Source organism: Seriola dumerili, unplaced genomic scaffold (assembly GCF_002260705.1).
Source record: "Seriola dumerili isolate Sdu_G_001 unplaced genomic scaffold, Sdu_1.0 BDQW01000432.1, whole genome shotgun sequence".
Lineage (NCBI taxonomy): Eukaryota > Metazoa > Chordata > Actinopteri > Carangiformes > Carangidae > Seriola > Seriola dumerili.
This window is the reverse complement of record NW_019174687.1, coordinates 5823630-5848604: the sequence shown is the minus strand read 5'-3', so window position 1 is coordinate 5848604 and position 24975 is coordinate 5823630. Positions and strand designations below refer to the sequence as shown.

The following is a 24975-nucleotide window of genomic DNA, read 5'->3' as shown; positions in this document are numbered from 1 at the left end:
ATATTCTTTACATCCATTACTATTCCCTGCTGCCCTTCAACCGCCTCTCCTGAGATACAGTGTACAGTAAATGGCATAAAAAAGTATTTATTGCAGATTATTTTTCATCGGGTGTAGAAAGGTGATGTATGACACTGATCCAAGAGCTACAGAACAAACCAGAGTCATGTAGAAACTCGGCTTCACTACAATTGAATTTAAATTGGCTGTTTTCCATGAGGCGATTCATCACATTCAGTGGAGTGTATGGAAAACAGCAGAGCAACTGCAGCTCGGCTGCTGCTCCTCTTTAAGCTTTTAGCTGATGCTGCTGTCCAACACCGGCAGCTACAACAAGGACATTTCAGCAGTTGTATAATGAAACCAATGGACCACTGCGCACCTGTCTTGAAGACCTCATAGCGAACAGAGAAGCCCGCCCCGTGGGTCTCGTAGTCGGAGACGAACTTGATGAGGAGCTGGCCGCCGCTGGAGATGATCGGGGACGGTGCGATCTTCCCGCAAAACTTTCCCAACATGGGCGAAAGTTCGTCCCCGCCGTTGTAAACCTCCACATAGTCGTACCTGGAGGAGGGGAGAGGAGACACAGGTTTAGGTTTCGGTACCTTAGTGCTGAGATGAATTTGAGCTCATAATTGATTTCTACATGAACCTGTCCCGGTGGATTACTGAGCGCTGCTGTTTGTTCCCTCTACAATGTTTTATTACAGACTCTTTGCTCGAATGCTCACAGCTGCTCAACATATGCTTCAGTAATTGTTGTGTCTGAGCCTAATTTATCTGCCCAAAAAGCTCCTCTAGGCTATCAACAGTTGATTAGTGGTAACACAATTTAAAACAGGTATTCCATTAGTTTTACATGGGAAACTCAAATTACAAGACTACAGATGTTTTAACAGAAAGCCAGCGTTACAAATTAGGAACATGGAGACTCTGATGAAAGGGACGATCAAGTTGCACTATGGGAAATGTAGGATAAACAACTTGGAGCTTGAGCAAAGATAATAAGTCAGGATATCTCACAGCTGGTGCATCAGTACTGACAAGTCCTTTTTAAACTGGCTTCTTGCAAGTCCCTCAGCTTGATGGCTGTACAAGCTGCAGTGCTTTGATTCCTTAGTGCAAACTAAATTAACAAAACCTGTGATCGTCTTTGAACATCTACTGTAAATATGGCAGCAGGGAGGTTTTTAAATAACTGTTCAAATCTATTCTTGGATGTAAAACCTGTGCATGTTGTTAGTGTAAATAAAAAGAGACTGTAAAACCACAACAAAGGGTGTAATATCTGCTTTTCTCAAACATGTTTTGCTTTGATACTACTGACTGAACTGAGGCGTTTCCCCAAAATACCGATCTGGTCAGCTGACTGGGTTTGTCTGCCATGTTTTGTCTTCTCTTCCTTAAAGCTGCTGCAGGTGTGGGACTGTGAGTCACGGCAGCTGTCTCAAATGAATTATGGAAGATTTTCATGTTGCAGCAGCAAATCTGAGCATTTCACAGTGAAAAAAAAAATCTCCAGATATAGCAGCTGTATAGAAACATTATTGGCAACAGCTGCTTGTCTATCTGCCTTTGCCTGGTGAAAAGATCAATATTTATAGTGATTATCTCAACATGTCACAGATAGCTTGTGAGGCACCGTGATGTAAGGTGCATTTAATCTCAAAATGAGTTTATATATCTAATGTTTCTCCAGTCTCCAGACCCTGTATTTTCTTCACAGTATCAGCCCTGTCTCCAGTGTGTGTGATTGGGATTGGATTGGACGGAGGCTCCTCTTTCTCGCGCTGACAAAGGCACGGAGAGAGAGGGAGAGTGGGGCGGTGATAACAGACATACGAACACATGGCAGTGTGAAGCACTGGGAGCCCGTGTGGATCCCACTGAGCGCACTGAAAGTCTTCATCAGTCTCCGCTGTCCGTGTGGACCTCCCACCACCGCTGCAGCACCTCATCCTTTACCAGGCGACACCCCTCTGTCCTCCCACCGGCCGCTTCACGACATCTCAAGTGTGTGTTTGTGTGAGTGTGCTCAGTACTGTAGGCTTTGTACATGTTTGTATGTGACTTCTGTAAATATGGATCGCGTACCGATACTGTACTTGGATGCACTGTTAATGTGTTATCCTGTAGTGTGCTTACGTGAGTCTAAGTGCATTTTGTAAGTGCACGAGTAACTCAGAAGTAGCTGTTCTCTTGTGTCCTCCACTCTCTGCACCGCACTGGATCTGATTGAATCACTGAGTCCGTGGAGGCTTCACACGTTATGTGCGTGTGAGGAAACATGCTGAGATGCAAGGTGACTTCAGAACAAAGGTCCCAGACCGCAGATCCCAGAGGGAAGCAGGCTTTAGCGAAGAGAAAAGCAAAACGCCCGACAGGTTGTTAAACTGTCTCTCGGTTCTGCGTTTCACACTAGATCAAAGCTTCCAAACCTTTATGACCCATTACCCGTTATATCCATGTAATATCTACTCGTGACAGGTTGAACATATGTATGAGCTTTCACCAGTTCACTCAAAGAGTAATGTTCCCTTGTCAGATTGTTTTATTTTAATAGTTATTAGAAGAGACAAAATAAACAAGAATAAAACAAAGACTTGATGAGTCAAAGTTAATTCTTGATCTTGGAAACGACAGTTGACAGTTGACTGTGGAGCTCCAGCACAGCCGCCTCAACCTGACAATGTTTAGTAAACCAGTGGGTTTTTTTTTCTTACTCTTTACTGTCTTGTACATAATGTTGTGACCCCTGAGATTAATCGTGCAACTCCTGGAGTCTCAGCTTTCGGTTTTGGAACTGCACTGAACTGCTACAGATGGTGGATCTTGAATTTCTAGGTGCATTTTATCATTTGCTCTGGCCGTTAAGTGTAAATGTGACATTCAGTTATTTCTAGCAGCTGCTGCAGAGGTTGATGTTAAGTATTTTAAAAGTAAAATCAGAAGGTAATATATTTTGGAGTCAGTCCCTCTAAGCCAAAAATCAACATACAAAGTCTGCCGTATATATTGATGATCAACAATCACACAAGAAGAGCTGAGAGACATAGAGACCATTTCTTCCTCTGACGATAGCCTCAATAGACCAGAATTCAATGCAGGAACAAAAAGATGTCTTTTATATAAAACACTTGCTTTTTTCTCAAGCATAATGCACCACAGCTGAGTGCTTCAAGTTCAGGGTCGATATCCAGGGCTTGTTAAAACTAAGTGGGGAAATGTAGGAAATAAATGTGAAGTAGCAGCTGACGAAGGAAGATGGTCACAACAAGAAGTACATTTCAACCTTTTATCACAAATTAATTCCAGTGGGTGAAACTTCACGATAAGTGAGTACATACGTTAAACAGTCCACATACGTAGCATGCTGAGTTCTGTAGCGTCACTGTGGCCTGGAGCTTTCCAATGAAAAACTAATCCAAGTAGCAGACTCGACCCACTTCTCTGTAAACTCTGTTTGTTGGTGGTCTGTGTTCCCTCCACACAACACAACTTGCTCGGCACTCTGTAAACAAGGTCGCACATATCAGACGTGTTTGATGTTATCAGGGCGGCTCAGATCAGACTGTGGAGATCCCCAACAGATAATCTGAGGCGACCATCGGCTTCAGATTTCCCCTCTGACTGTGAGGATGGGAAAAACACAGTGGAAATGAACTCGATATAGTCTGTGATGCCTCAGACATCAAGACTCTACAGCAACATCCAACATCACTCATAAAACAGTTTTCACAGTTTTCATATCACTGGTTTTAAGTGTTTTGTTGGCCTTTTTTTAATCCTGATTTTCACATCTGACATTTTTACTGTTGAGACATTTGTCTCTTATTATTGCTGTACTGTCTAAAAGCACTTTGTAACTGTTTTGATAAGTGCTATACAAATAATGCATATTATTCAGAACTTGTAATACGATATAACAAGCTAAGAAGCTTCTTCCTCTTTTTGCCAGCTGGGTAAACAACTTTGCCTGGTGAGTATCGAAAGCTGCAAAGGGTGGAGTGGAAGAGCCGGGAACCTGGACACATCAGCTGATTGTGTCCTTGAGCAAGACAGAAAATCCATACCAACTTTGGGGTCTCTGTTCTGAAGCCGAGACTGACCTCTGACCTTTCAGACAAGAGAACAGAGAGTTTCCCTAAGGAGGTTGGGTAGAGTATCACGATATTCCTTCAGCCTGCTGGTCAGCAGCAGAAGCTCTCAGGTAAGAATGTGTGGAATGTATGTCTAATGAGACCCTTCACTACAAATACAGATTTAAGAAGCAGGCGTCCTGACTGAGCCAGATAATTAACCATGCTCAGTTTAATGTATTTGCTACAGCTGAACCAGAAAAGACAAAAAAAACAAAAAAACCTATAAACGTTTCCCACAGAAACTTCAGCTGCAGGTTTGGACTGAGGCTCTGCCAGACGGTCAGCTTGTCTCAGACTGAAGGAATTCAACTGTTGACTGATGATTTTCCTCATGGCTAACAGCATTAACGTTCAGACAGAAAGCTTGTTAGGTGGTGGTTTTCAAAGAGTCTCTTCGTCGGTTTGACATGGGAAATTTGTTTCTCCTCTAAATCTCCTGCAGACATCAGACATTTAAAGGTTTCGGTCTTACATATGGTCGAACAGCTAGACAGACATAGCTGCAGTATGTCACTTAGCACAGAAATGTATATGGAGTATTTCTATGGATTTACCTTGGTAATTTTTATACGTGTATTGACCAGAAAGCCTCTGAATGCCTTCAAAGAAAAGACTTAGTCCAGGTAAACTTCATTTCTTAATATGTTAAGAATTTTTTAAAGATATTTCTTGGCATTTTGCCTTTGTTAGATTAGTTTATAGTGGAAATGGAGACAGGATAGAGATGACAGAGGATAGATATAGCATAGATAGCATCGAATCGTATCATTCTTTTTGACCACTATAGGCCACCAAGACAACAACTACATCAGCAAAAGAGATTTTACTTTCACCAGAAACCAGCAATTAGATGAGAGAGGCCTGATCAATAATCAATGAAGCAGAATCTGACACAATCATATAGGAAAAGGTGCAGATAGCAAACACACAACAATTAAAACTGCATAAATGATCAATACAAATTCAAAATCAAAACAGTGTGAGAGCACAAACCTATAAAGAATTAGAGACAGTTTAAGCTCAGTCCTCTGACTGTCTATTCGTCGTGCTGTATACTAACACACTGCGAGTCATTTACTTAACTAATATCAACATGCACGTTACTGCAACATCATCCTCTGAAAATGTGAATATCAAATTAAGAATAACAAACACACTTAGCCATTATCAAAACACTAGTTAAGTTTCCACACTGTCAAACATGCAGTAATTCTCAGGCAAGTCTGTTTACACACATTATGTATGTGCAGCGCTGACAGCTCAGGGCATAAACAATGTTTTCCATGTTTAAATGGAGGTGAAAAAAAAAACAAAACAGTTCTTGCGCTCTGACTTTATTTTTCTGTCCGTCTTTTATTCTCCATGTGTTCGCGGATGGTTTTAGATGACCGGTGAAAAATGGACTGAAGTATTCACCAGTAAAGTCTTAGTGCCAACAGTGATGTTTAGGTGATGGCATATTTATTCGTAGCATCAAACTCCCACCTCGCTTCCCCTCCCCATCCTGCCCTGTCTTACCCAGGCTCATAAAATAAGAGCCATAGGGAGAGAGATATGTGTGAGTGTGTGTGTGTGTGTGTGTGTGTGTGTGTGTGTGTGTGTGTGTGTGCATGCAGATGGCTACACTCACTCAGTCACTCCAGCCGGTCCTGGAGGCAGTCTGTGTTTACCGAGACAGGCCCATTTAATGAAGTGGGTCTGTCTCTTCACACTCTAGTTAAGGAGAGTCTCTCAGTCGGCAGCCCTGCAGCCTCCTCTACATGCCCTCACATCACTCATTAACCACACCGGCTATTTGTGCCCTTCAAATGCAGCTGTCCGTAGCAAATGCCTTGCTCAAGGGCAAAACAGTTGCCATTCCATCTGGGGGCCCAACAGCAGATGTTTAAATTACCATCTTTTGCTATTAGCTGGCCACAGTGATGTACAGAACAGTGAGCGCAAGTATACTAAATGTCAAGCTTAATAAGCAACCAATCGCAGGGAGTTCAAGGGAAGGTCAGAAGATGTATAAAAGATGATAAAAGCGTTGCTGTATCTTCATGAAGTGCTGGTTACACTAGAAATCTGGAACACTTCAAGATACAACTAAATGTGGGTTGTGCAACTCCATACCACTAAATGATATGTGAAAAAACAGCAAATCAGTTAACGTGGTCCACGGAGGCTTTTTTAAATTTTCTTTTCTGAGAAAATCCTCTTGAATATGTAATGATACTCTTTTATCTTTAACTGTGGGTGTAGGTGATAATGTGCTAACTGTGTGATTGGTGGAGCTCGCAGGGGCCGTATGCAGCCTGACAGGGAGCTCAGCTGACAGTCCTTAGGGCTGAAGAAACTACTCTCTGTTTTTTCATGTAGAAACAAACTCATTTATATAAACACACTTGTATACATTTCAATTTCTGCGTCACAAACTGTGATTGTAATATTAACCCTAATGAGATGCTAGAATGGAATATTAGTAAGATAAGGTATTAATAGAGTTAGAGCTTTAATAATATAGACACTACTGTTATTATGGAAGCAAAATTATCTGTTATTTGCTAAGTTGGCCAAAAAAAAAAAAAAAAAGCATTCAAAAGCAGAAAATAAAAACTTTTAGCATATACGAAAAGTCCTAAAGTGCTCACAATAATGGAAAGTTTCTGGTGGTGATGAAGACTGTGGGATACAGTGGAAAGCTCTGGAACAAGTGAGTGAGATCACTGAGATGAGCTTTGTAGTATTCAGTTGTGTCCTACTTCTCAAATCAAACCTTGACCTTGACTTGACCCTTCAATCAACAGCAAGAATGTTTTATCATACATGAGAAGAAGTGGGCGTGTTAGCGTTAGCAGCCATTTCCATCATGGAATGAAAACGGAATAAAAAAAAACTCTCATTAAGATGTCACAGTATTATCCAGATAGTTTGATAAGTAATATCTGATACAGTAAGTGCACAGCACAGCGACCACAGCAGTGACCGCTGAGCACCGCCGGTGTAGCCAAATTTAAAACAAATGAGGATGTGGCAGATTACCACTTAAAATAAATAAGATCCAGACGGAGAGGGGGAATTTTCTCACAGCCCTACATTCCTTCCTGCCTTCCTCCCAAGCTACTGGAGCACTGAGCTATAAGCCAACACCCCCACCCTGCTCCGCTCACACACTACAGCTCATGTACATGCCCACCGTGTTGTGTTGTGTTGTGTTGTGTGCTAGCTCTGTAACATACATCTGGAAGGTATCAGGAGAGCATTTATGGGGTGAAGTTTAAGCTGTTGTAAAATTCACCCCCTGCATAGCGAAGCTAAAGCTAGGAATGACTCAGTGTTTCTGCAGCGCGGCGTTACACGCCTCTTTTCCCCCCGTCGATCATTTATTCCATCCACCTTCTCTTTCCCTTCATCTGGAACTGTCTGTGCAAACACTGTCTGCTCTCCACCTTCGTCACCAGACACTAAAAGATCCTTCCAAAGGCTTGCACTCCTCTATGAACCATGTGGCTCTAAAGAAGACATTCCACTTTTGACACAGCAAAACCAACTTTTCAAGAGTTTTACTTTGATCAAGTGCTGTCATAAAGTTTTTGGCATGTGCACTTTTCTCCAAAAGGCCTCATCGGCTTCTACCTCGTGGAGTGATTTCTTTCATTACCCAGAATGGCCTTTAACAACCTCAGCAAAAAGATGTGAGCTTGTTGCACTGAGTTTCAGACAGAGAGTGAGAGTGTGCTGTTAAGATGTCAAGCCCCTTTTCTTCAAAGCAGCTCAAATGCATCCTTGTCCAATGAAGGTTGATACGCTATTAGCGTAGCATCGTGGCCTAGCTTGGTGCAATGATTTATCCTCTGTAAAATGACTAGAGATTAAAACACACATTTACAGACTCAACCTTTTAACTTCCCTTTGACTTCTATATATTTCTGGGATATTAACCATAACCTTAACCATTACCACTACAAACCCCCACCCTTACCAAAACTCTATGGCCATTACCGTAAAACTGAATGTCCATCCCTAAAATGTGACTATGTGAGCAGATTTATGCCCTAACAATGTGAGTAATACTAGTCATCAGACATACACACACACACACACACACACACACACACACACACACACACACACACACACACACACACACACGAGAAGCTGTAGGCTAATCTAATGTTCAGATTTTGTAACACATGAGCGGGTTCTGTGTTTTAGTGCTGATAAACTCGATCTGACCAGTCGTTTTGAGCTCTGCTGGGAGGCTACAGATGGCACATGTGTGTTGTGTGTGTGTTGTATGTGAAAACACACTACAACGCCACCTGCCATCTCACACACCAGTCCATCCTTCCCTCGTTTCTCACCTCCCCCGTGTTCACCAGTAAACCTACATCATCTCCCTCTCAGCATCTTATTCACTCACTCGAACACACACGAGCGCTCACTACAGCTCATGTCATCTCCTCACGAATAACCCTGAGTTCTCTGCTCTCTCTCTCTCAAACACACACACACTTGCATAAATACTTATATATACTCATCGTAATTTGTTAAAACAACTTGAATGAGGTGCAGCACCAGTTCATTCTCTATAGGATGCGAGTGGTTTGCTTCTCAAGGCATTATGGGATAGTGGGTGGTTCAGGATTGAGCTGAAACACAAGAGAAGGGAGGAGTAAAATCTACTCTATCTACTAAGTTCAATGGCGATTTGCTAAAAATGTTCCTTTTTTTGTGCTTCCATGTTTACAGGTAGAAATGAGTATGAAGTGATGCTTGGCACAAAGTCACCAAATGGTTGAAGAAAGTGAGAAAGTGCCGGTCTGCTTATTTACACAATAACTGCTAAGGAGCTGTGCTTGCTAGGCTTGTGTGACCCAGTCTTCTAGAAATAAGATTTACTTATTACTAATTTCTTTTCTATGCTGCGATTACGTTGCAATGCTTCCTGGATGTTCATAGGCAGCGTTTTTTGAGCAACAGAAATAGGTTATATTCTTGGACTTTAAAACTGGGAAGCGGGTTTCACATCCTGAGTTTTATTTGTGGTTCAGTTTAGGCAACACAAGCACTTTGGGTAAGGTTTGGGAAGGATTGTGTTTTGTTTAAGTTTTAATAATAAACACGTTGAGTCACTGTTGACTTTCAATATTTAACCAAGACCACGCGCTTTCCGTAACCCTTACAGAGTGCTGCGAGTGCCTAAACATATGCAGAAAAATGTTTTATATAATCTAAGGGAAACAGATAAAGCACATTGTCAATGATGATATTTCTGATATGAACATTTTGAGACTTGCCAGATACATTCATTGACAACATTTCTTCATTATGTGCAGAACAAATGTAACATGGCTGGCACAGGTTGGCCTGTGAGTGTTGTACTCCCAGACAAACAAGCAAGAAGCCACAAACAAGCTTACCCTAATTTATACCTAAAGACAAAACTTACCCACAAGCTGCCCTTTAAGTAAGTGAGGACCAGAAAAGATTTCCTCACATTCCAAAAATGTCCTCAAACTCATCATCAAAATATGGTCCTCACAAAGACAAAAGTACAAGAGCGCACGCACGCATGCACGCACAAAAACACACGCACGCACGCACGCACGCGCCCATGTTTGTGGAACTTCTCATCAGAGCTTTGAGCACTCACTACATGCCATTCCCTCATACACATAAAGCGCACTCAACAACACTCAGCACACTCATGCTCAGAAAATATTTGCAGAAATAATCACTTTGACTCATGCCACCCATTCACCCACACACATTTAATTTATGAACATGACTGTTTATCAGACACTATAAACCCAAATTTCAAAACAAACCAAACATCCAAGAAAACCCAGTATCTGCAGCGTGATGATGAAGAACACTTCCAAAAATTGAGAAAATGTATTTAAGCGAATCCTATTAAAACCAGAAGGATCTCTCTCTCTCTCACACACACACACACACACACACACACACACACACACACACACACACACACACACACACACAGCCACAAAGACCTGCTCCTCTGCCCAAAAAATAAATTGGGCCAAGCAGCAAAAAGTATGAATATCCTCATCCTTCACCTCGGCCGTGTAGATACAAAGCCGCGGCAGCGCAATCCTGTTGGGAAATTAAAACGCAGACGTGGAGGAGGTGGAATTTGTTCTCATTTTGGAAGCTTTAATCCGACAGAGGAGGGAAGGAGAACACTGATTTTTTTTTTTTTTTTACCCCCCTCCTTTCTCTTTCTCTTAGACTGTTTAGGAACCCTGAGGGATGAAATGAAATTTGGTGCGAACTCATTGGGGTTTAATGTGCAGAAGTTGAAAAGAAAGAAAGTCAAAGACGACGTTTCGGGGAGAAAAAGTTCTTCTGAGGGTCAAAGTGTTGCAACTGTGTATATCTGGTGCCTTCATCTTTTCACCACAAAATAAAAATCCAGATGTGGGTGTGACTTCTTTTGCACAGAAGAAGAATAAAAGTCGAATCTGCCACAACAAATTTGTCACTGCATCCTGATTCCATCAGGGTAACTTTAGACTTGAATAAACACAGGAGGGCGTTTTCCGAGTCTGAATTCAGCGAAAAGCCAAACGTCTCCATCTCCACCTGAGAGATTTGGGAGGAAAAAGCCCCTTTGTCAACCGACACTCTATCCACACCTCTCTGAGGTGACTTAAGGCCAAAGCAATAAACACCATGTCACTTTCAATGCACTTTGACATGCGTTAGCCATCGACAAGTTCCTCTGCATTCATCCATCCATCTCTCTTGTTCCCCAAAACATGTGACATTAATTAGCCAACTCTATTCAGACACACATATAGAAACCCCATCAGGGACTGCTACAGTTTGGCAACGAGAGAGTCTAGCTGACAGACAGACAGGGAGGCAGATAGAAAGATAAAGAGCAAACAGTTGGATGTTGTTAAGCAGCCTTCATTTGGAGCGAAAAATGTTATTGAGCAATAATGCCTGCTGGTGTTGTGACTTAATGAGTAGCATTTGGGGAAATAAAGAAAGTTAAATGGAGATTAGCCCATTTGCCAAATTAGCTTTTCGGTTATGAAAACATAAAAAGCAAAATCACTCATCTGTTCTTTGTGGATCACTGCTTCTGGGGCTCCATGCTAACACTTCAGTATGATGAGTGTTGGTGCGAAGCTAGCATAAAGAACTGCTCTTTTATGGCTAACTCACCTGTTTCAGTGGAAGTGTGTACAGCAACAAACCACACCAGTGAGGATAAAACCTTTTCAGAAGCTAGACCTGGCTAGATGTGTATAATCAAATCATTCATTCATTGTTAAGTTACAAGCAATAACATACAAACATCACATTACTTTTTATTGCTAATAGATCCGTTAATATAATTTAAATGTAGAGTTGGGAGCTCGGAAAGGAAAGTTTGGTGCATAAGTGCAGTTTTGAGGTGTGTGTGTGTATCCTTCACATTAATAGCCTTTAAAAAATGTTTGCAACTTCCTTCACAACATTTCAAAGGGAAATGTACTTTTTACTGCGACATTTATACAACAACTGTAGTGATTAGTTACTTTACAAATACGAAACAGAAAACACATGACAAACCTGTTAAAGTTATGACGCTTTTCAACTATTTAACCACCAAACATCATGTAATGAAGTTGACCATAGCCCCATAAGGACCAGCTGAAACATAAAAATGCTGCTTATGTGATAAAGTATAAATAATTTAACACTATATGGGGCCATTTCTCATAATAAAGACCATTAGAGCAAAACCTAAGTGCTCTTTGCTGTTAATGTAAGACTTGCACAGAGGTGCAACACTGTGCTATTGCTACTTCTACTGTTCAATGATACTTGCTTGCTATCGCTCATTTTAGTGAGCGGTGTTACTAATGTGTTGGCACAGAACATCAGAAAAAATGATGTTATGCTTACACACTGATGATTTTGTTGTTTTTGCTCACAACACTTGCACCAATTTCCTTAAAACCTGTTGTGTTCCTTCAGTCAGCAGTCTGATTCAAAATAACTCAGAACTCATGGCACACATGAACACTGAGTCACCCCACTGTTCATTGTGCTCCGTGAAGTGGCTAAAGGTTAATATAATGAAGCTTCAGAAGTGCAGGCAGGCAGCCAGTTTGAACACAAACACACACTGCACGCAAACTACACTAGAGTGCAATCCTATCAAAATAAAAGCCCAGGGTTTTGTTTAGTTGTGTGGAGTTGACCTCAAAGATTTGGGCCGAAAGACAAAATACACTCATGTCTATTACATCCATGTACTGTATGTGTTTGTTTCATTATTGTTGTGTATGCATATATCTGTGAATATGTGCGCCACCCACACATTTGTTCTGTTTATCATCTGCCCACAAGAGGTGTTTGTGTGTATCTTCTACCCACATTTCTCAGTGGGAGGTCACCCTGGGGCGTTTCTACCCAGACAGATACAACACATTCCTCTACAAGCGGAGAAAGAAAAAGACTTTATTGTCCGTGCTGCCAGTTGAACAGCCATTTGGCTTCACCGGAGGCGGGTTTCCCGTTGCGCATATTTAGAAGGAACAAAGCCTCCTGGGCCGTCTGTCCTCCCCAGAGAAGGTCAAAGCACAGTTTGACCTGCTGACTGACCTCCGACACTCACGCACCAATGATGGCCTGTCGCAACCGTGACATCGAGTCTTCACGGGCCTTTTAAATCCACAAGATGAAGGCAGATCTGAGCCAAACTGAGCTCCGCATCACATGAAAGTTCAGTCAGTCGTTTATATTTGGTGGATTAGTACAATTCTAAGTGGTGTCTTGTGACTTTTGGGACACCCAGAAGGATGTAGGTCAGTTTGAGTTTGACACATTTAATATAGAGAGAAGTGGGTCAACACGTATCTGTCTATCCGTTTATTCATCTGTCCATCTTTCTTTACAGCTTAATACTTTGATAAGTGCCTCCCGTAAAAGCTGTAATAAAGGCAATGAAATCTTGAACTACTATATAGTAACACAGTCCATTTCGAGGGATTTTTTTTTTATCACGGTTAAGTTAATGTAAGGCCATTTTCCTACTCGAGCCAAGCGGACAGGTTTTTTTTGGATAGGAGGCTGTTTGCACTGGGCGCTCTGATGAGGCGTGAAAGTTGCTGTAGCTGGAGCCCACTCCAGAAAAACAGTCTCAAGTAGATTCAAATCGAGTCCACACCTAATGTGAAAGCCAAGTGCTTCACAAACCTGGAGTTGTAACATCATCACTGTCGTCACATTAGTGTCATCTGTCATCAAGTACAAATCCTAAAAACACATTGCACACTAAAAAAAATACACATCTTGTGAACACCTGCATTGTCATGAATTTATCCTTTGACATTACTTTAGGACACAACAAGGAAAGGCAAATTTTCCTTGCTTGTGCCAGCAAAATAAAAACTGTGTGTTTTTTTTATTTTGTAGGTATGTGATGACGGCATATAGTGTTGCCATGAATGTGTGTTGCAACTCAACTTTCTGAAGAATTACTGTGTGTGGGAAAACAAACTTGCTGTATGGATGAAGCCTGAGCCAAAGCCTGAAAACTTCCTAAGATTTAAAAGTAGCCATGTCCAACCGTCATCATATAATAAATCCTCTCAAGTGTGATGCCTACGCCAGCGTGTCACTGGATAAATTCTTCATATTTATATCATAAACCAACCAATCCGGCAATCTGTATCTACTAACATCTCTCTCACTGCTTATATAATGTTCACACTGGATCTAAATATGTTGAGCTTTATTGCAAGATTAAGAAAAACCCAATAGAAGTGATGCACAAAACTCGTTCAAAACAAGCTTTATCGTCACTGTGAAATCCAACTGTTTACACCGATAGATGCCTCGCTTTCGCTCATGGTTGTGTATGTGTGTGTGTTGCTTTCAGGACATCTGGAGTGCATCAGCAAGTGCGTCCAGTAAATCCTCGGATTGCAGCTGTGCGTGTGTGTACGTGACGTTGCTGACTGGGTTTCCCCCTCTCTCCCTCCCGCCAAACTCTCTCCTCGTTAATCTGCTCGTTAAGGATCTAATCTGACATGTGTTTTCATTTGTCTGTGATAGTGTGCGCGTATGTGTTTGTGTGTGTGTGTGTGTGTGTGTGTGTGTGTGTGTGTGTGTGTGTGTGTGCAAGCGCGTGTGGTTGACTGATGAGCAGGGAATCCACAATAAGTCCACTTTTACAGCAATTTGTCAGTTTTATCGTATGTGTATGCATTTGCTTGAATGTGTGTTTTCTTTGCTTGTATACACGTATATACACTGTATGTTTCAGCCTTTGCATGTGTGCATCTGTGTGTTCCATATCTGTGAGCTGACTCACATGGGATGCAGTTTGTGGCCATAATTGTTTAGGAGAGCAAATCCAAACAATGTACACTTGCGCAAGAGAAACAATAGCAGGATTCAGAGTTCACCCTTCCTTCCATTAGACAAACATTTGCCGCTAAAAGACACGAGTCAGCTGGCGAAAGTCTGTTTCTTCAGCAGTGTTTGTCCACCATTCTTCTTCTTCTTCACCATCTACTTTACAAATGGTGGAAGTCAGTGACTAAGCTCTGAAAATCAAAAGTGTACAATTATTTTTTTCCAGATGCATCATGCAACTATTTAAGCCAAAAAAAATCTCTGATAAACCCACAGTACGCTACCTGCCCAGCAGCAAACAGCTAATAGTCAAAGTTAGCCGCTAGCTGGTGAATACTGTCGAGTGTTTAGCATCTAAAGAACCACCAAATTATTTTTCTCAGGAGTTGGTGGAGACCCAAACAGAGTTAAAAGAAGACTTACATTCAAGAGGTTGCCAAGAAACCTGACTCCAAATCAATGCTAATGTTGTTCTCTGTCTGCTGGAAGTTTAAATATGACAGATGATATGGCTGAAGTGCTAGCAATCTTTTTCAGGCCATTATATTTCAGTTTATGTGGAGTCCTACCCATGTGACCAAAGTTATTCAGTTACTACTAACATATCTTTAGCTACTCTCTTGTCAAACTGCACACAGGCTTTGCCAACGATGTGGTTCAGATATAAACCACTGAAATGGCTGCTGTAGGTACATTTTGCTCAGTCATCATTTTGTGTGTAGTTTTTATTAAACACAGCCGAGAGCTCAGGTTGTTCACAGTGAAAAGTTCTCTATCATTTATCCAAATCCAGGTAGAGGGAGAGACGAGAGAGGGAGACCATATGGAGAGCAGAGCAAAAAATGGGATGAAAACATGATGGGTGCACATGGAGTTCAGACAGAGTGATGAGGGGAAAGAGAACGGTGAGAGAGAGAGAGAGAAAGAAAGAAAGTGATGGAGCAGGCGGTGACTGGATGAAAAAAGTGAGAAAAAAACAGCCTGAGGCCAGAGGAGGAGGAGAGACAGTGAGAGGTCTGTCACAGAGGTCAGGATTAGACTGACCATGCCAACCAGCCCGAAGCCCTCTGTCTCTGAGTCCGTCTGTACCCTTCTGTTTTCTTTTTTCATCCCTCTTTCTCTCTCTATCCACTTCATCTTCCCTTGCCCTCCTAATCTCAGAGATCATAGTCTCTTTCGTGTGCAACAGATTTCCATGCATCTTTCATCTATATTTCCATTTTTTTATTTCTCTCATTCCTTTAATATTCCCAGTTTTGTGAGGATGACCCTGAATGACCAGGGAGGATTGTATGATTTAATTAATGTAATCTTTTCTAATTTAAGCTATGAGGGAATCCCAGGCTGAGACCTCATTGCAACATGGGAAATGTAGTAATTTTGGAAGGCAAAGATGGCATGGGAAAAGGGAGAGATGTGTTGATCTATAGATCTGTTGATGTGCGACTGTACGTATTACAATCTTGAGAGTATTTAAATCTCTTCAGACTTTACGAAGGCGCCATTTAAACCTAAAAATGGTCAACTGTCAAGAGTTTGTGAATGTTCTCAGCTTTAATAAACTACCATGAGCTACTACAAAAAATGGTAATGATATTGCGTAAGACAGGACGATTGCTCATTGAAACTAAAAAAAAATAAAAAATAAAAAAAATAAAAAATCCATCCTCCAGTGACCTAATTCTCTCGGTGCTTTTATACTTCAAAGTAACAAATGGGAGGAACCTGTCACTGCAAAACAAGAACAAACAGCCAAATTATTTTTGAAGGCTCGCACCTCAAATTTCCTTGAAAGCGAGCCACAGGCTAACCGTTCTGTGACAGCAGCACATTTCGTCTTCCTGTTTTGTGTGGCCGCTGTGGAACTGAAAAATACAACCATCTGGGAAGGGATGCTTTTTTTTTTTGCTTTGAAAGTGGCAAAGTCAGACTGACTGTTGAACACAAGATCGCTGGTGAAACAACGCCTCAGACTAAAGCCACATAAAAAAGGGCTGAGACTGAAGACAGTATTTGTCATGTGCTGCGGCATATACACAAGACTAAACAACTGACTGCAAAGTCGCTGACTAACCGTTTGCTTTTTCACAATAAGAGGTCATCAAAATGTACCGAGGAGTAAAGTTTATCCAGCTGTATGTCCTTCTATTCAGCAATGCCTCCTTCCAGCTATACCTTAATTCATCCATCCATCCTGCCATTCGTCTATCAGAATTTATCCATTCAATCATTCATTCACTTATCCATCCATCAGTTCATTCATATCCTGCCATCCTTTGATTACTTCACCTATCCTGCCATCCATCAATATAACTATTAGTCCATGAATCCATCTATTTTTCTGTCTATCAATCAATCTATCATCCATCATCCACACATCAGTGAATTCATCCAGCCATATATCTATCCATCAAGCCATTGTTCCATTATCATCCATCGATCTGTTCATTCATCCATCCGTAAATCAATCCTGTCATCATTCCAGCCATCTGTAGATTTATTGATCTGTCCTGCTATTCTTTGATGATGCTGCAATCCATCCATCCATCCATCCATCCATCCATCCGTCCGTCCATCCATCCATCCATCCATCCATACATCCATCCATCCATCCGTCCATACATCCATCCATATCTTTCAAATACACAATGTTTTACTCATTCTTCAAGGTCATAGTGATCATCCCAGCAACATCAACTTTGAAAACATGATTTGCCTGAAAAACAAAACCCACAACAGCCTTTGCACACAACATAATTCCCCCACACATACACACATAGACACACAAATGCTCTCCAAGTGTGTATTTCCACTCATGTGATACCTCCAGGCTGTGAGATGTTGGTCCTGTGACTTGTGTCCGTGCTTAAGGAAACATTTTTTTGACTTATTATGGAGCATCTTGCCTCTGGACACAACATAAGGAACAACTGGTCCTTCCATCACACTGTAGAGGAATTTATAGCATCTCCCCCAATTTTTCTTTCTATTTCTTGTTCTTTCATCTCTGTAGTCTCCGTTCTTTAAGCATTTGTTGTTTATGTCCCTGAAATGTCAGGATATAAATGAGAACATTGTTTGTTGTGCTGGTCTGCTTGGAGGAGAGGAGTTAAAAGAAAATCACACCTACAGTTATCTATCATCATGTGATAGTAAATGCGTTGCAGTTATTCTGTGATGAAGTGCTGTAATTAACTTCTTTGCTCTCCCCACTTTCCCTCAACGTGCCTCATCTACCTTTGTCTCAGTTAGGCGGAGTGGTCTGAACTTGAGTTAATTTTGGGGTTTTACACTCAATTGCCAGTTAATGAGCCTGTAACCAAAACAAATGTAGTCAAATCCAACAGCCCTCAATAAATCCTAACATCATGAGGTTTATAAAGTTTCTGATATTTTGTCCACCTCATTTATGTTCATGATGGTAGATTAAATATTAGTAACGCCTTGGTTTTTGGACTCAGTTTGTCCTTTAATTTCTCTGTTTCTATCTGTATATATGATTTTGTATCATCTGGGTTTGGCCACAGAAGAAAAAAGATTGCACCAGACAACAACAATGAACCTACAAATCCAATATACATCACCATACCCAGGTGAAAAGTGTGCATTATACCTTTAATGTGCACCAGCGTTTGTCTTTGTGCGTACACAAAGCTGCACAAGAATGTGTATCAGAGAATTTGCAGAGTGTGCATACTGTAGCTGTGTGCACCAAAGAGTGCACATGAAGCATACTGTAAGTGACAGAAAGTTTGTGCTGCCTGTGTGTGTATGCGTTGTGTGTATGTGCGAGGTGCACACTGTGCCAGCGCAGCCTCACGTAGGAGGTAACAGTTCAGCCAACTCCTAAAAAGATGTCCCAAATTATCCTGCCACCGACGCATGTTCCTTACCCATGCCTCTGCTCTATTTTGCCGCGCTCCGCGGGGATTCACTTTGTCGGCCACGCTATTTCAGACGTGGACGTGAGACAAGACTTGTTCTGGTGTCGCTCCAGATTGGCTACGGAGGCAGAGCTGACGGATCTTAGCGTGTCTGAACAAAAGTGTTACTGGTTGTCATCTAAACCAACGTCTGTTCACTGAGCACAGACTGTGTCACTTGAGAGTTTGTGGAAGTAAAAGGTCGCCATCCAGACTGACTGTTTCACAGAGGCCTTGTGAACCACAAATTAATCTAAGTATCCCCCAGGCTCATCTTGAAATATACTGCAGTATCATTTTTGGGATGTTATCAAGTTTACGATTCGGTACATCTGTGTCATTTGCCTGACAACACAGAGCTTCTCTGTCTTTCAAATTGCTGTTTTTTGAGATAAGGTGACACTGTTTCCAAACTGGTAGATCATCTAATTTTAGTACAGACCTCCAAAGTTCCAGTTTCTGTCTTCATGAATCATCCATGTAGAAAACATTTCCTGACTGGCAAATATGTATTTTTAAAAACGTTGTAATTAGGGATCATAATTACAAACCCCGGGTCATAAGGGGGGGAACAGGGAATAGATATTTTTTTACCACAGATGTCGGAAACGTAGCCGGCATTTGCTTGTGGATGCCAGAGCTATGGTTTCTTTTTTGGCTGGTTAACTGCAGACATGCTTCACAGCAGTGGAATATGTTTGTTCCATTTTGGTCCAGTAATTTAATTATGGGACTGGGGAGAAATGGGCAAGCAGTGACATGCTATCTGATGAGGGAGGAGGAGGGGTGTTATTCCAACAATACATTTCAATTAGAAGACAACATCTGAACTAAAGCTATGGGCTAGTGGAATGATAGAGAAACTTTCCCAATGGCTCTGTTTTTCCCACAGAATATAAAAATCTACGTGAGCACGACGCTGAATCCCAACAAGCTCAGTTACTTTGAGGGTTACTGGAGAAGCAAAATACACAATGTTCTTCAGCATTGTGCTTTACGTTACATCCGTAGTTAGCTGATCTACTGGTCAGCTGATCTACTGGTCAGCTGATCAGCCGACATGTAATCAGCAAATTTTCAGATCAATTACCTGTTTATAGGCAAACAAAGAGTCGCTGGTTTCAGGTTTTTTTTTTAAACTATTTTCTGACATTGTACAGACAAAACGATTTATTGATTATTCAAACATTCAACTAGTGAAAACAATCTTTTGTTACAGTTGTAGTTTTACCATCAATCTAACCTAATATTTGTTGATTTAGTTTATAAGCTTCACTTTACGGTACAGAACTTTATGTTTTACATTAGTGCTGCAACTAACAACAAACTATTTTCATGATCGATTAATCTGCCGGTTACTTTCTCGATTGATCTGTAAAATGTCTGACGACAATGAAAAATTCCTGTCAATATTTTGCAGAGCCCAAAGTGTTGTCTCATCTCTTCTGCTGTCCAACTGAATGATCGTAAATCCAAAGAAAGTCAGGTTAAAATAAAAACGTGCAGAAAATCCTGACATTTGAGAAGTTAAAACCAAATAATTTTGCCTTAAAAATGGCTCAATCAATTTGCCAGGTCAAATTTGGACCTGGTAAGGTTTCAGTGTTTTGCTCATGGACACTTAGGCAGAGCAGATTGCCCTGTGTGTGCCTTAATTGAAAGCCAGCAGAGGTTAATGTACAACATTTCACGTTCATGGTAAAACATTATATTCTGTTGCTGTTTCCAATCATGGCCTCACTGACTCCAGTATCATACTTTGGAGCTGACGTTGAGCTCGGTGGCATCAAACAGTGAAATAAAACTCTTAAATATCATCTCAGGAAATTTTTAAGTAGGACTGCGGCCTCGCCAAAGGCTTAAGGCCCCCCTCAATGGGCATATTTGGAGCATTTGACTCGGTCCCAAGAACAACACTGCTCCTGCCAAGTCTGAGAGCTATGAGATACACCCCATCATCATCCAACATAAACTCACACAACAAATAATGAAACCAATCGAGCGAAACGGAGGCCCCTAAGAAAACAGCCGAATGGCATGTTAAGGTGGTTGCAGGGTGGCCTGGCTGTTGAACGGCCGCAGGTCTGACTCTGACTGCAGCATCGACGGAGTGTCAGTCCTAATGTGGAAATGTTTGGTCTCTTGTCTGCGGGCTCACCCAGACGTGGAATCATGTGTGCAGCCACAGTGAACAGTCCAGTCACACAGAGAAACAGCTTAGAGAGAGATCTAGAGGAGGCTCTTCAGATGGATAAAAAGATCCCTCTGGACATCTTATAACCTACCTTTACCTACCCCCCACTTTTCACCACCTTTTGGATAGAAAATAACATGATCCTTTTTGCACCCGAACACCCTCCTCTGGTTCTTCTTCTGATACAAGAAGCCTATCTGCTCTTTCATTAGATAAGACCATAATGCTAAAACGATTAGCTCATGTTAAACCCTGACAAAAACCATAATATTTTATTTTACAACTGCTTATTCCAGCACATTAACCTATGGAAAAGTAATTTCAGCAGACAATAACACTCTGTTGGTGGCGTGCAACAGTGCCAGCTACTGACTAAAATTTTATCACCGGGATTTATTACATTTCATTAAGTACTTAAACAGCATGATTGCATACTTATATTGCTCCCAGGGTTATCACACAAAAATAAGGTCATTGCAGAATTACGTTTTCAAGGAGCAGCTTTCCTGCACGTTTGTTGCCACACTGATGTAGATGTGTAATCCACTGAACAACACAATATCCACTATCTGTCTGGAAGGCTAATGGTTTATTAGTCCCTTGGTGGGGAAACATGATCCAATAGTATTGGAGGACCCCATCTGTGAGGCAGCCCCGGACAGCTAGTTGTGTGATTTACACAGGAGCCGTTTATGGAGCTTTTAAAAAAGACAGAGGAGCCGACATAAAAAACGAGCTTATTTATGGACGAGAGCAACACATGGGTTGTTGTGTGCATGAAAACAATCGAGCGTGTGTTTCTGTGTCAAGGAGAGGGGGTATAGGAGTTGTGTGTGTGTGTGTGTGTGTGTGTGTGTGTCACCATCAGACACGCACAGGAGTGATTTCTGATGCACGTTTGAGTGTCTGCGTGGAGCGTTCCTGTCGTGTAAGAACATTTTTAACATGTTTACAACCCAAACTACCACCTGGCCGACCTGTGCACGGCCTGACAAACCAGTGGTGGTGACGAGAAGTACGCCGTATCTGCAGATTATTTTCTTGCTTAGTCATTCATTGTTTGTGTTATGAAATGACAAATAATAGTGAAAAATCCAAGAGTCCAAGTTGCTGTCATCATACTGCTTGTTGTGTCTGACCAATGGTCCTAAACTCAGATACAGTCCTTATACTAAGCAGCAAATTCTTGCTCCAAAAACCACTGAAAGATTAGTTAAATAGCAACTGTTGCTCATTAATTTTCTGGCAACTGACTTATTGATTAAAGGACTTATCTTTGCAGCAGTGTTATCTTTGCGGTAATTGGAAATATGAAGGTGAATGAGGTGAGTGAAAACATAACTGCAGAGAAAAAACAGCTTCAGAGAAAAACAACATCTTATATTTGTTTCTTTTTAACATCTCTAACGTACAAAAAAGAAAAAAACAAAACAAACAGCACTTCCAATCATTTGTAAAATTAAATTAGATCCTTGAGATTCTATTCCTGTACACAAAGAGCCAGACAAACTCTATTCCTCCTCCAAATACAAACAGGCAAACTTTGCCTCCAAATGAAAAGTAAACACCATTTCTTTATTCCTGCAACGAGCAAACTCGACTCCATCAATAAAAAGCTGCAGCACACAGAGTTTTTTTGGGGGGTTTGCTCTGATCTAAATTCATATCAATTCAAAAACCCAGCCGGAGACAAGTTCCAGAAGTCACTCTCCCTCCTTATCAAGTAATTTCCAGCAGCCTTGGTATCATATCTCAACCTTGCACCTTCCTTTCCCTGGTATCAGATATTTAGCTCCTTGACCAATAGGTGGCAGAGTTTCATACTGTATCCAGGCAGGGTTGAGCGGAGAGCAGAGGAGAGTGGGAGGAGGAGGAGGAGGGGAGAGAGAGAGAGAGAGAGAGAGAGAGAGAGAGAGAGAGTGAGAGAGGGAGAGTGAGGAGTGAACTCTTACTTGCAGTCTCTGTCCTCCAGATCAAAATGCGGATTGAAGTTGATGAGGATCTTCTGACCCGGCTCGGGGGCGGTTATCACCCACACGCACTGCTGGGAGGGCGGGTAGGCACCGGGATAGCCCGGGGAGGTCAGGTAGTCCGCGATGTCTATCTCTATATTCCCCCCGCATTTATCTGCAGCGTAAGGAAAAAGGCGGAAAGTTGTTCAGTCAGTTGGTGGAGAGAGAAATTGACTTTCTGGCCACTGAACTGCGCTCAACTGTTGAGTGGTGGAACAGTTTGATGTCAAAGATTAGAGAGCATGGAGAGAGGATGGAGTGAGGAAACTAAGACTCTCAGCTGGGGATCATCAGGAATCCAACAAACATCCACCGCTACAGCAAAAATGATGTTGACAAAAAAAACATGCCTGCACCAAAAGCCCAATTCACACATTATAACTATAAAAATTCACATTCTAATAATTTCTATCAGCCTGAAAAAGGCGATAAAACACCACAATTACTCTATTTTAGACAAGGTGTGGTGTAAAGTGAGGAGGGTTCCTTTGCATCCCTGCTGTAAGGTGTGATTACGCCCATGAAGGTGAGGTGCGCTGGCTGCTGCTTCTCCTGCAAACAGGCAGGATGATCAAATTTAATTTTCTCAATGAATGATTTATTAAATTGCTTGTAGCCTATATCAGGCTTCAGTGGCAGCGCGCGCTAAAGCTCAAAATGACTGGCTGAAGCGCGAAAAATGCGTAATATTCCTATTATAATGAGGAAATCTCAACATAAGGACTTCTTGTGTGTCGTGATATTAAATTGTCAGTTTTTAGTGATTGTATGGTACTTTATGAATCTTTTAGCGTGACTAAAATGCCTCTATTCATTCTGTTGTTTGGTGTATTTTGTATAATGTCCTCAGGCTTTATTTCCCGTGAAGATAATAAACAGTAAAAACAGTATTAACATGGTCTGACTTCAGTCCCTGCGGACGTGCTCTCAAAGGGAAAGCCGAGGCATAACAGGTGAGAGGCAACAAAGGTGCAAAATGATGCAAAATGGATCAATACACAGCTAGGCTGCCTGCTGTCAAGCCACATGTATTCATACAATCAGTCAACACCTACCAGTCTGAGTCAACGAAGCAACCAAGACGACTTGGGTGAAGAGGAACAATAGCAATCCACTACGCATCCTTGTTAGATTGTACAACACAGACAGTGTAAAAGAAAAAAGAAAATAAAGACCCACAGAGGTGACGGGAAAAAAAACGTCCAGGTGGGTTTACGTCCGAATGAGAAGAAATAACCGAGAATTGTCTCAAAGTAAGAAATCTGGTTGTTGTAGGGTCTCCAGCATCCTGCGAGCTTCAGCACCAGATCCCTGCGTCTGTCAGGGAACAACTTGCCATCTCTCCTGGAAAAAAAATAATCCAAATGAAGAGGAAAAAAGACGAAGAATCAAAAAGGAAAAATCCGTTCGCCAAAAGTGGCAGCTGTGCGCCCTCGATTCTTCATCAAACCTCTCACTTCTGACACCAAACAGCAGCGACAGCAGTACTTCCAAGTGGAAAATTAAAAGAGGAATCACTAGTTAGCCGGTACTCAATGGAAAGCAACCGCGGAGAACATCAGAGCGCTGCTCAACAGATCTTTGCTCCTTATTTCAAGCTCTTTCTCCGCGTCTCTCTCTCTCTCTCTGTTCGCAGCGACTCACTTGGCCGACACAGCGGAAAAAATGTCAGGAACACGACGCGAGCCGTGAAAGTAACAGCGGAATTTCCACTCCCCAAATTCCTGCTCGTTGAGACGCCACTTCGCGCAACCAGCAGCGACCGACCGACCGCTACGAGGGGCTGGAGCAAACTGACACCGGTGCGCCCTCTGTGCGCTCCCGACGCATGCAGGGCTGGAGCAGAAAGACTGCGCACGCAAACTCACGCTGGCATGTGGGTCTGGTAACAAGGAGTGGGCAGTGTCCACCGAGCCGGCGCGAGTCCACATCTGATCGGTGTCAAAATGTTGTCATAGGTGGCTTCTGACAGTTTGTCCCGCTTAACAAATACGTCCATCAGTCTGTTTGTACATTGGTTTTGATCTTTCCTTAATGGAAATGCGGAGAATTTGACTAAATATTCAGGTTTGGAGGCACATGCAGGATCCTCTTCATGTGAAAACATGTAACTGCACCTTTTATCTGTCCTTTGATAAATTAATCATACAACTTAAACAAAGAATGTTTAGCTTTAAAGGTTAAATTGCACATCCTACTGAGGAGATTTAAGGGACATGTTCCAAAATGAATATGAAGTGTCCTGAACACTGACACATCATTCATTATGTATTAAATGACCTGAAATGGATTTTGTCCTTTGTTCATTTTAACTTAAACAAAGGATCAATATTCTT

General features: G+C 41.7%; 1 protein-coding gene across 2 annotated transcripts in view; it reads right to left on the bottom strand.

Moving 5' to 3' along the window:
* The window catches only part of LOC111233949 (neuropilin-1a-like), an 84151-nt gene extending 59734 nt beyond the window's left edge, over positions 1–24417 (bottom strand). For both annotated transcript variants that reach the window (XM_022761880.1, XM_022761881.1), the window contains exons 1-3: positions 23695–24417; positions 22580–22754; positions 383–564 (exon numbers count right to left, since the gene is read on the bottom strand). In XM_022761880.1, coding sequence (XP_022617601.1) covers positions 383–564; positions 22580–22754; positions 23695–23761 — 424 coding nt within the window. In that variant the 5' untranslated portion in view covers positions 23762–24417. The remainder of the gene's footprint in view (positions 1–382; positions 565–22579; positions 22755–23694) is intronic.
* Positions 24418–24975: the final 558 nt, after the last annotated feature.